The 15,503-nt window shown below is 46.5% G+C and overlaps 2 protein-coding genes across 2 annotated transcripts in view; one reads left to right on the plus strand and one right to left on the minus strand.

The window, feature by feature from the left end:
* The window catches only part of Ceacam20 (CEA cell adhesion molecule 20), a 56,758-nt gene extending 45,533 nt beyond the window's left edge, over positions 1-11,225 (minus strand). The window contains exons 1-3 of the mRNA XM_063254012.1: positions 11,205-11,225; positions 11,132-11,159; positions 9,823-9,873 (exon numbers count right to left, since the gene is read on the minus strand). Of these exons, the coding sequence (XP_063110082.1) occupies positions 9,823-9,873; positions 11,132-11,159; positions 11,205-11,225 (100 nt within the window). The remainder of the gene's footprint in view (positions 1-9,822; positions 9,874-11,131; positions 11,160-11,204) is intronic.
* On the plus strand, positions 1,696-8,478 carry LOC134476860 (uncharacterized). The gene is made up of 2 exons (XM_063252847.1): positions 1,696-3,980; positions 7,232-8,478. Exon 1 carries the CDS (start codon positions 1,696-1,698, stop codon positions 2,824-2,826), a length of 1,131 nt encoding a protein of 376 aa, XP_063108917.1. The 3' UTR covers positions 2,827-3,980; positions 7,232-8,478.
* Positions 11,226-15,503: the final 4,278 nt, after the last annotated feature.

Genomic DNA, 15,503 nt, shown 5'->3' on the forward strand with positions numbered 1-15,503 from the left:
CTTTCAGGCTCCACCTCCTAACATAATCTGGTCACCTCTGAACACTGCTCTCTTGGGGATCAAGCCTTCAATACAAGAGTACCTGGGGGCACTTCCCATTTAAACCGCAATGGTCCTGTTCTTAATAAAGTGATGTTTTACTGGCCACCATCATGCCGTACACACACACACACACACACACACACACACACACACACACACACAGTGTGTACACAAAAGAGGAGAAGAAATGGCTGATTCTGCAGGGCCTGAAGAGTCAGAACAAGATCTAAACTTGAGTATCAGGAGGTTTATTGAGTGACTATGGGAGAAAGAGAGGGAGGCTGGTTTGGGATGGACATAAGTGCACGGGTTAGGGCAAGGCCTGAAGTGTGTTCAGAACTAGTGGGTGAGCCAGGCACAGTGGTCCAGTCCTGTGATCCCAGCCTTCTGGGTGGATAAGGCAGGAGGATTGCAAGTCATGCCCTGCCTGGGCAACCTAGGAAGACTCTGTCCCAAAATTTTTAAAACTGTAAGAAATTGGGCTGGGAATGGATAAAATTCTGGGCTTGATTCCCAGCACTGAAAAAAAAAAAAAGAGAAAACAAACAAAACCACTAGGAGGTGAAGTTTAACTAGACAAAGCTGAGCCAGAAACTATCTAAGTTTTGGCAGGGAGCAGCAAAAGTCCCTGATAGCCATGAAACTGGAAGGTGATCAGAGAGAAACTGTGCGGATTTCTCCGTGAACGGTGGAGCCCCAAATTCCTGATGACTTCATTTCAAGGGAATAGCATGCAAGGGCGGGGAGGCGGGGAGCTCAGTGGTAGTGCTTGAAAGGGTTTTGGCCCAGACAGGACACTGTAGCCAGGAAAGCCACAACCGGAAGCAGGAAGCCCCATCTCCCCTGCCCCTAGGAAGTTACCTGTGACGCCATCTTCCCGCCCCTGGAAATTTACATATGGCACCAAACCTAGGACCAATGGGCTACCTGTGTATCCCTAATGCCCGCCTTAGGCTCCACCCCAAACCGAGGCTATTTACAGGCCCCCACGCCACGTGTCTGCCGGAGAGATCACCGGACGCCAGCGGTGGGGGTGCTGGTCATCTCTCTCCATGTTCTCAGAATAAAGGCCACTTTTTATTTTATATTTCTCATCTTTTATTAATATTTTTCATCTTTTGGAAATAATCCTAGCATTTGGTGCCATGACTCGGATCTGCAGGCGATTGACTCCTGGGACACACACCCAGTTGAGTCCCCTAGCCGATAACCAGATAACATCCTGGATTAATCCCGAGCTTTTTCTTCACCCGAGACGTCCCTGTCGAGAGCCGCCTGCACTCAGCAGGCCAGATTGATTTCAGGTGAGCACTCCCCGGGGAACTTTTGGCACTGGGCAGCCCCAGTGGAATGTTCTCCCCGTCTGCGTGGGTCTGTGCATTTTCATGTCCTTAGGACCGCCCAGGGCAGGGTTCTTTCTGGGCAAACCTGTGTCCACAAAATCTCTCACGTTCTTTGGGTTCGGATAGCCCAGAGCAGAGATTTTTGGGACTGCCCACACTGAAAGAATGCCTCACTTCCCTTAAAGCCTTGCACTTTCACGGGCAAAACTGTTACTGACCCCACGCAGGCTCCACTCGTAAATCTCTCAGTGACGACTGGAATTTACGAGTTTTTGGAACCGTAGCCACCACATGGTGCCACAAATAAGTGATGACTTGTTCTGGACCTCTGGTTTTTTTCTTGCCTGAATCAGTCATGGGGAACGTATTTTCTAACTCCCAAAAGACACCTTTACAATGCCTAATTTCCAATTTACGTACTCTAAAAATTAAAGGTACCATAAAAACTAAACAACTAACTTTTTACTGCCAGGAGTTCTGGCCAACCTACCCGCTTATCGGCAAGCCTTGGCCCAAACAAGGAACATTTGACCCCTGCATTCTCAGGAGCTTGTATGATTTTTGTCAAGCTGACAACAAGTTATTAGAACTCCCTTATATTCAAGCCTTTCTTATTCTGAGAACATGCCTATCTCTCATTAAGTCTTGTGCTCCCGCTCAGATACTTTTAGCTAAGTCTACTGTGCTGCAAACTTTTCCGTCCTGCCCTCCGGTGTTTTCCCGGCCGCCGCCTGCCTACCACCAAACTCATTCCCTGCCTTTACCTCCTGCCGGACTGCTCTCCCCTCCCCCTAGGCCTGATTCTCTCAGCAGCTCTAATCCCTCTCGGTTGCAGAAACCTCCCGCTGTGCGATCATCTCCCTCTCCACCTTACAGGACCCATAACTCTCCCAGCAGCTCTAATCCCTCTGTGTCGCAGTTATCTCTCGCTGTTCGATCCTCTTCCCCTCCATCTCCTGGGACCCATAACTCTCCCAGCGGCTCTGATTGCTTTGTTAGTGCTTCCTCGCCATCTGTGACTTCTTCTTCTCCTGAGAATTTTCTATCCCCTACAGCATTCTCACCACCCGCCCACCATACTAGGTCTCAGTCGCTATGTCCTTCCAGCAGGCCATGTGATTGTTCCAGCTTGCACCGGGAACAGTCGCCATGTTGCAACCCTCTGCCACGTGGCATGGCGCCGCCATGTTTTGGGTCACATGGCGACAGGGCGCCACCATGTTCCCAGGACCCTCACTGTCAACGGGCATCCCCTTGTGGCTCCTCTTGTGAACTGCAACAGCCGTCCTGTTGCGGTGCACATGATGCTTCATTGTGCTGCCGACAGCAGTCCTCTTGCTGCAAGGCACACAGTGAGACACCATCTGCCTGTGTTTCCCAGGGTGACCAGCAGCAGCTCTGTAGCCGCTCTACAGATGATTGCTCACATGTGCCTACTTGACGGATGGCTGCCCAATGGCCCTCTGCTCCGGAATCTCCTCAGGCTCTGCTACCGCTGCAGGAGCAAGCTGGCCCCGAGGGGCTTGTTAACATCCATGTGCCTTTTTCCCTTTCTGATCTATCCCAGATTACCCATAAATTAGGTAGCTTTTCTGTTGACCCACAGAATTATATCTGGCAATTTAAATTTATTACTAATTGTTATGATTTACATTTTAAGGACATTTATGTGATTCTAAATACCACTCTCAGATCAGAAGAACAAAATCAGCTGTGGCAGGCAGCTCGAGAAGAGGCTGATCGCAGGCACAGAGCAAATACTACTGACAATGACCCTGGGCCTGTAGCTATGCCAGACCAAGACCCTAACTGGAACTATCAAAATGGTCAAGGTTCAACAAAATTACATAAGATGATTGAGTGTCTGATTGTGGGCCTTAATAAGATCACTCACAAACACACTAATTATAACAAGCTTTTAGAACAGGTCCAGGAGGCTAATGAAAACCCAACTGTGTTTCTAAATCAGCTTCGGGAAACCTTAATTAAATATACCAATGTAAACCCAGACTCTCACGAAGGGATGATTGTTGTTAACTCTTATTTTATTTCACAGTCTGCTCCTGATATTCGTGCAAAATTACAAAAGGTTGAACATGGCCCTCAAACTCCACAAGGGGATCTACTTAAATTAGCCTTCCGTGTCTTCAGCAATAGAGATAAGGTTCAAAAGGAGGAAAAACAGGCTCAAAAATTAAAGTTTGCTAAATATCAGTCTGACCTCTTAGCAGTGGCACTCGGAGTTCCCAAGACAAAAAAATCCGCAACAAGGTGTGGCTGCCTGAGTCCCGCCCGGACCGTGCTTCAAGTGCAGCAAGCAAGGACACTGGGCAAAAGATTGCCCTAACCCTGGCATTCCTCTAGGACCATGTCCATACTGCAACCTTAAAGGGCATTGGAAGAGCGACTGTCCTGGCCGCCAACGAGCGGGTAAGCCATCCTCTAATCCCTCGCCCTCACAGGAGACTCTGTCAATGCCAGACTCGTCGCTGACTGACCTGCTTGGGCTTGCTGCAGAAGATTGACGGGGCTCGGGGCTCACAGCCCCCACTCCGGTAACCTTGTCGGAGCCCCGAGTCTCACTGGAGGTCTCAGGTAAGATAATATCTCTACTTGTGGATATGGGGGCAACTTATAATATACTTCCTGAATTCTCAGGACCTTGTAGTAAATCCTTGATTTCTGTTGTGGGCGTTGATGGCCAGCCAAATCAACCTTTGCAGACTGGGCCTATCCCGTGTAGATTCCAGACTCTTTTTTTTATCCATAGCTTCCTAATAATCCCAACATGTCCCACACCTTTAGGTAGAGACCTTCTTCAAAAGCTTAATTTTTCCTTCACTTTCTCTCTCCCCACAGCCCTAATTCTCCAAACAGCCTCACAATGCGTCGCAAAGCCATTCCCTCCCCTTCCTCCTTCTCTGGTTGACCCCATAGTTTGGGATACATCCAATCCCACTCTGGCTACACATGCCACTCCTGTTTTGATCTGTCTCAGGGATTCCTCAACTTTTCCTTGTGTTCCCCAATACCCCATAGCCCCCCAACATTTAAGGGGACTTAAACCCATAATTAAGCAGCTTTTAGACAATGGTTTTCTTAAACCTACCCATTCACCCACCCCACAATACTCCCATTCTCCCGGTACTCAAGCCTGATGGGTCTTATCGCCTGGTACAGGACCTTAGGGTGATTAACAGTGCCGTTACCCCCACTCACCCAGTGGTGCCAAATCCCTATACCATGCTCTCTCATATCCCTCCCTCCACCACTCACTTTACAGTTATAGATCTGAAAGATGCCTTCTTCACTATTGCCCTACACCCTGATTGCCAGAACCTCTTTGCGTTTACATGGACTGACCCAGACACTCTCAGGTCCCAACAACTTACTTGGACAGTGCTCCCCCAGGGGTTCAGGGATAGTCCCCACTTCTTTAGCCAGGCTCTCACTACTGACCTCACAGAACTTAATCTCAAACCTAGTGTTCTCCTTCAATATACAGATGACCTTCTATTATGTTCTCCATCCCATGTGTTAGCCATGCACCACTCGGCTAGTCTTCTTAATTTCCTTGCTAGTTGTGGATACAGGGTCTCTCCTGCTAAAGCTCAGATAGCCTCCCCAAAAGTCAAATACCTAGGTCTTGCTCTCACCCCCACTACTTGCTCCCTCACCTCAGATCGTAAGGCAATCCTTCGTGATCTCCAGGTGCCCACAACTAAACAGCAGGTTACATCTTTCCTAGGTTTAGCTAATTTCTTTCGTCTCTGGATTCCTAACTTTGCAGCCCTAGCTCAACCCCTCTACAAGGCCACTAAGGGTCCCTTATCGGAACACCTGGACCCTACTAGGCCCATACATGCCTCCTTTCATAAATTAAAACAGGCTCTCCTAAAAGCTCCAGCTCTTACCCTTCCTGATCCAACCCAACCTTTCAACCTATACACTACTTGTCAGGGCCACAATGCTATAGGTGTACTAGGACACAAAAAAGGACCTTCTTTTCAAGCAGTAGCTTACTTATCAAAACAGCTAGATCACACAGTAAAAGGATGGGCTCCTTGTCTCCGAGCTCTTGCAGCTGCAGCCCTCTTGACACAGGAAGCTAAAAAGTTTACATTAGGGCGATCTATTACAGTACACTCACCTCATCACCTACATGAGCTTATCTCACATAAGGTGCTCCCTGCCCTAATGACCCCTTCTCGCCTTGAACAGGTACACTTAGCTCTCTCTCAAGACCCTTGCATCTCTATTGCAACTAGTGGTCCTCTTAATATAGCCACCTTACTTCCCACCTCAGAGGGCCATCCTCACCATGACTGTATAGAGTTTTTACAGATGACTCCCACTTCTTTCCCTCACATCAGTAGCACACCTCTCTCCTTGGCCTTTGACACATGGTTCATAGATGGCAGTTCAACAAACACAGACAACCAAAAAAAAGGCGGGATACGCAATAGTTAACCAGTCAAAAGTTATAGAGGCAAATGCACTGCCACCTGGGACCTCTTCCCAGAGCGCAGAACTTATTGCCCTTACAAGGGCTCTTACACTAGAAAAGGCAAGATTATAAATATTTACACTGACTCAAAGTATACATTTAGCATTTTACACTCTCAGGCCTCTATCTGGCAAGAACGGGGTTTTATTACCACTCAAGGAACTCCCATCATTAATGCTCCCCTTATCCTTAAACTTCTAGAGGCAGCCCAACTTCCAAAGCAGGCAGCAGTTATTCATTGTAGAGGACACCAAAACTCTACAGATCCTATTTCTCAAGGCAATGCCTTTGCAGATTCACAAGCCAAGCTAGCTCCACAAAGGCCCTGCCCTTCTCATCTTCTCCCGTTAGTCCCAAACAGTCTACCTCAGCCTACTTACTCACCAGAGCAGTTACAGCTACTTCATAAACCAGGTTACACACAAAACACTCAGGGATGGATTTTTCAGGGATCTAAACTTGTTCTCCCACATCAACAGGCCTTAGACATCATTGCTGACCTGCACAACTGTTTTCATATAGGATCACAGGCCCTATACAAACTCTTAGCCCCAATAGTCACACACCCTTCTCTAAAAGCTATCATTCTTAAGACTACTCACATCTGTGATCTCTGTGCCAGGACCTCTCCTCAGGGACATATGGCACCCCTTCCTTTCCTACCCATCAGTTTCGAGGACACACCCCTGGTCAGGACTGGCAGATAGATTTCACACACATGCCCCGCCACAGACTCTCAAATATCTTCTCACTTTTGTTTGTACTTTTTCAGGATGGATAGAAGCCTTTCCCACAACCAGGGAAACTGCTGATGTAGTTACCAAAGTCATATTACAAGAAATCATTCCAAGGTTTGGTCTACCTCAGAGTATTCAGTCAGATAATGGTCCCGCCTTTATTTCTCAGATTACTCAGCAGGTATCCTCAAGCTTACACATCACCTGGCACCTACACATCCCATACCATTCACAATCCTCAGGAAAAGTAGAAAAGGAAAATGGCCTCATAAAGACACACCTTACAAAACTCACTTTAGAACTACACCAACTTTGGCCTCAACTTTTGCCCTTAGCCTTAGCCAAGCTCAGGGCACTCCCCCGGGCTCCTACCTTCTTAAGTCCTTTTGAACTTATGTATGGCAGGCCATTCTTACTCCACAATCTTCCTACTCCCCAAAATCTCCCTCCCCTTGCTGACTATGTCCCAGTTCTCTCCTTCCTCTGACACCTGTTGCGACAACATGCTGATCTCTGCCTTCCACAGCCCTCTGGAGAGGCCAAACCAGATCCTCCCATATCCCCAGGAGATCTAATTTATCTCAAATGTTCTAAATCCACAGGACTACAACCAAGGTGGAGTGGCCCCCATCTGGTCTACTTGGCTACCCCTACAGTGGTCAAAGTTGCTGGACTCCCATCCTGGCTTCACATCACTCAGGCTAAGAGGTGCCCTCCCAGCCCTAAATCTGATCATTCTGAGTGGTCATCTCATCTTCTGTCACCCACCCATCTCCGTTTCACAAAGGCCTCACAGCCACAGTTAACAGGCTAAGTCATGCTTTGTTATCCACTTTGGTTCCTAATTTCTTACATTCTATTAATGATCATTTTTACAGCAGGACTCTTGACAGTCTTTCCTAAAGACGCCCACATCATGCGTAAGATAACCTTCATAATGTTCTATATGATAACAGTTGCAGTTCTTTCTACCCTCAGCTGTCTGGTTAAACGTGACATCCCTGAAAGCCTAAGCCCTTACCTTCCCTATACTGCTACAGCCACCGCCTTCCCTGCTCCCCCTATTCTTTCCAGTTCAACTCCTGGACCAGAGACAAGTTTTATACACCTACCCTCTTAACTTTTATGCTTTCAGATGGGGGAGTAATCACCTCTCATAACTCCACTCCTCCTAACCCCATGTTTAATTTTCAGAATTCTGCCTTACCATGGAAATGTTTCTACCTCAACATGGTCCTGATAGAATGATATGTCTAAATCAAAGGCACCTTTCCCTCTACCTCACCTGGGTCCTTAAATATGACAGTGCCATGTCTCCTCATAACATCTTGTCTCTTTGTTTTTCCAGTCTAACATACGTGCATTCACCAGTGAAGTTGTCCTGGCTAAAACACCTGGCACCAGCGTCTACCTGGGCATCAACCTTCATCCCGTCGACTCCCCTAGGCTCCAGTACAGCGCCCTCTGCCAGCAGGAAGTAGTTAAAGAGAGAAATCTTCACCCCTTTTCATAATAATAATCATAAGACGGGATATGAAAGGGTTTTGACCCAGACAGGACACTGTAGCCAGGAAAGCCACAACCGGAAGCAGGAAGCCCCATCTACCCTGCCCCTAGGAAGTTACCTGTGACGCCATCTTCCCGCCCCTGGAAATTTACATATGGCACCAAACCTAGGACCAATGGGCTACCTGTGCATCCCTAATGCCCGCCTTAGGTTCCACCCCAAACCGAGGCTATTTACATGCCCCCACGCCACATGTCTGCCGGAGAGATCGCCGGACGCCAGCGGTGGGGCTGCTGGTCATCTCTCTCCATGTTCTCAGAATAAAGGCCGCTTTTTATTTTATATTTCTCATCTTTTGTTAATATTTTTCATCTTTTGGAAATAATCCTAGCAGTGCTTACCTAGCAGAAGCAGAGCTGCAAGAACAAAACCTAAAAACTGGGTGGGGGCATGGTGCTCCTGGGTAGCAGAGACTATCAGCCCTTTTTTTAGTAGCCTCCTTGTCCCCCAAAAAAGAAAGGATACCATAAGTTCTGTAATATGTTTGTGGGCAGGCAGATTATTTTAGTGGGGGAGTGTTTGGAGACCACTAAGAAGCGGCTCTGAGCAGCATTTAAATTTTACTAATTGGCTTTCTATGTTTATCTGTAAGTCTGTCCTAGGCCTCGGCCCCTTTCCTGGTGACGGGAACTGATTCATAGTAAGGGAACCTCTGTGAATTATTGGTCCTGGCTGAGGCCTGTAGTCGCCTGTGCGGCCAGAGATACCTCAAAGGGCAAGATAAGGCCACAGCTGTGGACACTTGGCTCCAACCCCAATTAACTAGGTAGAGACTGCAGCTGCAAAGATTACTCCTACAGTCTCACTTCTACCATGTCTTCATGATAAGACAGTGCTACTGAACTGACTTGATTCATGACAGAGACGTCCTTGAAGTGACTCCCAAGGTCCCGCTCATTGCCTACACTTTCCTCAGTTTCTCTGCCCTTTGTTCTTGGTCCTAATGTAAGTGGACTGATCCAAAGAATCCTTTGTCTTTACCCTCAAAGCCTCAAGCTTAATTAAAGGGTTTTGACCCTCCTGGAGCTCTAAAAATAATACAATTTGACTCTTTTTATTTAACCTCCACCATACACTCGTTTGGGAGATTGGGGATCTAGGACTCAACCTGATAGGGGAGCTGCAGTCACCCCAAGATTGCAATTCTGCAACCAGAAGTCAGGCGTTCTTTAGTGCCTGACCTGGATGGATTCTGCAGCTCTCAGAAACCTGCTCCATCTTTCTCTTCCTGCTGGAAGCAGATTAACCTTCTCTTCCTTCTCCCAGCCTTAGTCTCTGCTACATGAGAGTCACATTATCTGCAAACATGGTTCTTCCTGGGTGTGGTAGTGCGTGCCTATAGCCTCAGCACTCAGGAGGCTGAGGCAGGAGGACTGCCTTGAGTTTGAGGTCAGTCTGGGCTACACAGTTAGTTCAAGGCCAGCCTGAAGTACACAAGTTTCTGTCTAAAACATGCACGCACGCGTGCACACACACACACCATTATTCTTCATTTTTCCTTTCAAATCAGTGTTCTTTGGGATGCAAGTAATTAAATCCCAACTGAAAGAGTTTTGCCCTAGAATAAATTACAGGACATTATGGCGGTGGTCTAACATGGAGGAAGGTCAAATCATGAATGCTTACCCTGAGGGCCACTTCCTCTTCTTCCCCCATTACAACTTCCTCCTTCCTTACCTGTACACATGAAGAAAACTCCAATCAGCTCCTCGCACATCATAAATGCCCACCCTAAGTGCCACATCTGGTCAAAGGTCACATATACCCCCACCCCTCTAGGTGTGGTCAAAGAAGATAGGCCAGTCGCCATGGGTTGTGTGTACTCCTTTCAACGTCCTCATAAACGGGTTCTTTTTTTACTTTTTGCTTCTCTATCGTGCCAGAAAACTCTAACATTCTGGTGCCTGGTGACTCAGACTGTAGAGTGCATGGCTCCTGGGATTAACTCTAGTCTGAGCTCCACTGCCTGCAAACCACTTTTCCTTCCTCGTGGGGCCGCTAGCCTGCGTCCAACACTGAGTCACCTCATTTGTCACAAGTGCCCGAGGTTTTCTGTCTCATCTTCCTAGCCATAAAAAATTTGTGAGCTCTAGCTGGTTGTGGTGGCTCGTGCCTGTAATCCCAGCACTCGGGAGGCTGAGGTGGGAGGACCGTTATGAGTTCGAGACCAGCCAGAGCTACAAACTGAGCTGAAGGCCAGCCTGAACTGCATAGGGAGACCCTGTCTCAAAAAAGACAAAAAAAATTGTGAGCTCCCATTAGAAAACCTATCTGTTACCATCCCTGGACACAGAGAGCAGTGCTGCTGTTCCCAGTACAAGACAGCTGGAGGCAGAACGGTTACCCTTGTGTCCTCTGGGACCCCACCCTGCCCTGTTGGTGATGGCTGATAAGAATGGATGTTGGGACCTTCCTTGTCACACTTTCCAAACACGTGATGATCTCTTTTGGTAAGTGTAACCCAGGATAGAGCGAAAGCCCTTACGTCCCGAGGCAAAGTTGGTCACTTGGCTCACCTCTAACTCAGGCACTATGGGGAACACCATTTCTGTCCCCCAAAAAACACATCTCTGGGGCACCTGATTCATAACCTTGGTGCTCTTGGCCTCTAGAAGGCTCTAAACCCAAAAAGCTGGTCTTTTATTCATGCTTTTGTGACAGTGGCAGAAACCCTTCATCTTCAGGCCTTTTTCACTTTAAGGACTGTCTTTCTCTCACTGTCTTCTGAGATGGCCCGAGTACTGCCGGCTGGCTCTGCTCCTCCAGGATCTCCCTCCTCCCCCACAGGACCCCTTAGGTGAGGCGGCTCCTGTCTTTACTGCTCCTCCCACATCTCCCAAGACCAAACCCCTCAACTTGAGCCATTTAACCCATCAGACGGCCCCACTTCCTCTAGCCCCCGCTACTCCTGTGTCGCCTCTCCCCACTGGCTCACCGTACTTGGTCTCACATATTTCAGCCGCCTAGCAGACAGCACGGTGCTCAACCACCATCTTGCTGTCCCGTGCCCCGTGGTCCCCAGCAGCCATCTTGCTGCAGCTCACATGGAGGACAGTGCCATCTTGCAGTCCTTCAGCATGTGTTCAGCTGTGGTGATCTTACGGGTCTCGTGGTAACCAGTCACAATCTTGTGCTTCCCTGTCACGGTAACGAGCGGCCATTTTATGGTCAATCACCCTGTAACTGCCCACAGATGCCTCCTGGGCAGTTGGCTGCTCGGTGGCCATCTACACCTCCCACTCCACAGCCTTCTCAGCCTCAATCCCTATTCCCCCTTCGGGAACAGGCTGTCCTGAGGGAACAGTTCATATTCACGTTCCTTTTTCCCTTGCAGAACTATCTCAGATTAACCATAAATTAGGTTGACCACAAAGTTATATTAGGAAATTTAAATTTATAACTGTTATGTACCCACAAAATTATGTTGAACTACAAAATTATATTAGAAAATTTAAATTTACAACTGTGATGATTTACATTTCAAGGCTGTTTATGTGATTCTGAACACCACCCTCAGCTCACAAGAGTGGGCTCAGCTATGACAAGCAGCTTGAGAGGAAGTGGATCATAGCACATAGCACATAGCACATAAAGCACATCCTACTAAAAATGACCCTGGATCTGCTATTCTTATTTCAAGAGATCTCCATTAATTGACTTACAAAAAGGTTTGCACTAGTCTATTTATTATAGTTTAATTGGCCAAATATATTTGAGTGCACTCTGATTTTGTAAGATGTCTGTCAGTCTGTCTGCGTATCTGTTGTCTGTCTGTCCAGTCTGTTTATACTACACAGGTCACCCATCCATGTTTGTCCATTTGTCTGCTCTGTAAACTGCTGTTCCTTTTTATTTGAGTTCAACAATCTTTTCTCCTTTCCTTTTTCTTCTGCATTTTCAGATCATTTAGTCAAGGTTTATATGGATTATAGATTTAAGAAGTATACTTCCCAGTTGGGCAAAATGATGCTAATACCAGTTAAACAAAATCCTTGGAGGTGAGGAGAGCTTAGACAAGACTTGTACTGATGGGTAAGAAGGTGGCTGCCTGGAACTCTAACCAGTTCTTATTCATTAATCAGAGGCCCCAATAATCCCCATAACCTAACCGGAGACGTCCCGGCTAAAGTTCACATGGCTAAGACAATTCATTGTTGCTGATCTGATGGTATTCATGCCTTCAAATGTAAAATTGGTTAATTTATGATGATAAAAATTTTATTTCAGATCCAAACATCTGCCTTTTTCTTGTGCACCAGCCAAGAGATTCAAGTCAAACCAACATGAGATCACCAGTCAAATGATAATTTTTAAACAAAAATTTATGTAATGTATGTTACATATGTGCCACTATACTTAAGAGATGCTTATATATTGAGCAGTCCAAACAATTCATAAATTTCTTTAGTGACATCCTATTAAAGGACACGTGTTACAAAATGTCATCTCAAAAGTTAAATACCCATGGTTAACAGAAAATAGCAGTTCCATTTAATGTTCTATGTTAGGCTTTCTGCCTCTACTACACTGTACTGTTATCAATCTTTTCTTCTGGATGTTCAACAATGAACACTTAGACATAGTTATAGATTCCTTTTAGATGCTTTTTACTGTGATCCACCAGACCTTTTCCAGAAAAAGGTTATATGATTCATTTGAGGCTAAAAATAACCATACTCAACCTGTCATAAATGACATCACAGCTGATCTTTCTCCTAAATAAAAAAGGGGAAATTAATAAAACAGGCCATCCTCCAAAATCAGATGGCATTAGACATTCTAACAGCACAGGAGGTACTATGCAACTGTAAAAATTAATGACAAGTGAATGACCTGTCAGTTTCTAAAATCCCTGGACCTCATCCTTAGCCTCCTTATGGGAAATGATTACTAAAAGTATACTCATAATTATCCTGTTGATTCTATTATTTGGCCCCTACATACTTAATTGATTCTTTGCCTTTGTCTCCTCTACACTTAAAGCTGTTCCCCTACCCAAAATAAAAATGCCTACTATCTACTGAGGGTCACTAGTTAAAAACTCTGCAGAGTATCCCTGCCATTCAACAACTTTCCCCCCCTTCAGCCTAAAAAAAACCACATTGGTCATCAGCCATTCCCCTCATTGCAGTTCAGGTTACTTCTTCAGAGGAAAAATGTTACAGGCAGCTGAGTCAGTTAAAAACATTGCAGGCAGTCAGACAGCAGCCAGCACAGAGGGAGGACCAACTACCTTGTGACCTTGGAGGAAACAGATACCTCCTTCTGTGGGCTAGATCCCAGGCAAAAGGCTAAATTTGTCCTTCACACCCCACAGGGAGACCTTCTTAATATGGTTTTTCATGTTTTCAACAACAGAGATAAAACTTAAAAGGAGGAAAAATAGCAATCTGATCATTTAGCAGTGGCACTTGGAGCTCTAAGACAGATAAACCAAAGCAAATCAGAGCTGCCAGAGCCCCTCCTGCACCATGCTTCAAGTGTGACAAGGAAGGACACTGGGTAAGAGAATGTCCCCTCTGCAATCTCAAGAGCCATTGGAAGAGAACTAACTGTTTAGTTCTCTCTACCCTCAACTCTTTGGTCTAATGTGACATTCCTGAAGGCCTAGGCTCTTACCTTCCCTATAGTGACACAGCCACGGCCTTCCCCACCCACCACCCCTGTTCTTCCCAGCTCAACTCCTGCACCAGTGACAAGCCCTACCTACCTACACTCTTAAGTTTTACCCTTTTAGATGGAGGAATAATCACCTCTCATAACTTCACTCCTCCTAATCCCACACTTATTTTTCAGAATTCTACCTCACCGTGATAATGATTCTACCTCACCGCGGTCCTGATCAAATGACACATCTAAATCAAAGGCACCTTTCCTCCTACCTCACCTGGGTCCTTAAATATGATAGTGGCCTGCTTACTCATAACACCTTGACTCTTTGTTTTTCCAGTCTACTGTGCAGACATTCACCAATGATAAAGTTGTCCTGGCTGAAACACCTGGCACCAGCTTCTACAGGGGCATCAACCATCATCCCATCAACCTTCCTGAACCCTAATACGGTGCCTGCTTTCAGCAGCAAGTAGTAAGAGAGAGACTTGGCCCTTTTCCTAACAATGCAAAGATGGGAATGAAAGGTTCTTTGTCTTAGTGGAAATTATGGCAGTGGTCTAATGTGGCGGAAGGCCAAAGCGGGACCCCTTCCTGCTTCTTCCTCAGCCTTAATTGCACCTCCCTTCCTGTTTGCCCGCACAGAAAATTCCAATCAGCTCCTCACATGTCATCAGTGCCCACCCTAAGTGCCACCCCGTCAGAGGTTATATGTAATCCCATGGCCCACATTCCAGCAGAGAAAGCCAGGCCGCCGGTGGTCCTGGACTCCTCTCCGTGTCTTTGGAATAAAGGCTATTTTTACTTTGTATTCTCTTTTATCATGCCTAAAATTCTTTCACTCCTTCTTCTCCATTACAACTTCTTCCTTCCTTTCCCTGTGCACATGAAGAAAATTCCAATCAGCTCTTCACCCACATATACCCCACACCTCTATGTGTGAAGCTCAGCCACCATGGGTTGCGTGCTCTTTTCCATGTCCTCAATAAATGGCTTCTTTGTTTTTTTAATCTCAATAAAGGTAAGTGGTTCTTTTTTACTTTTCGCTTCTCTACTGCACCAGAAAACCCTAACACCAGCTCAGACTGGCTCAGGTGTTTAAATGGTACCCTCAGAAATCTCTCCAGCGACTCCTGTGCCTCCACATTTTGGGCTCGTGGCTGGGCAGTCTCTCCTAGTAGAAAGATGAGTCCCAGCAGCTCCACACTAACATCCCTCAAGTGTAACAAATCCAAAAGAATGAAAATGTGTCATTCTCCAGAATCCCAGGAAAAGTCCTAAGATAGCTCTTCTGTTACCCTCAACTCTCAAGCCATTACTGTGGTAGATTTCAGATGGTTTGACGGGCTGGGTTTGGGTCACATGTCCAGCCCTCACCCACTTACTGTAGTGGTGGAATGAAGTGTTCTGATTGGCCAGTCTTTGCCCCTCACCTCCCTGAATCCCAGAGGATAGGTGTTTCTCCAAGGCGGCTCAGGGTAATGTTACCTAGATCAAAGAGCTATATGTGGATAAACAGGAACCAAAGTCCTCCTGCATATAACTTTTTTTTTTTTTTTTTTGTCTTTTTGAGACAGGGTTTCACTGTGTGGTTCAGGCTGGCCTTGAGCTCACTTTGTAATCCAGGCTGATCAGGAACTCAAAAGGACCCCCCTGCCTCAGCACGTTGTCAACTGTACTTACGAACAGTCCATGGG

This window comes from Cavia porcellus, unplaced genomic scaffold (assembly GCF_034190915.1).
Source record: "Cavia porcellus strain 051 isolate PalLab524CR breed Dunkin Hartley unplaced genomic scaffold, mCavPor4.1 scaffold_7, whole genome shotgun sequence".
NCBI classification, from domain to species: Eukaryota; Metazoa; Chordata; class Mammalia; order Rodentia; family Caviidae; genus Cavia; species Cavia porcellus.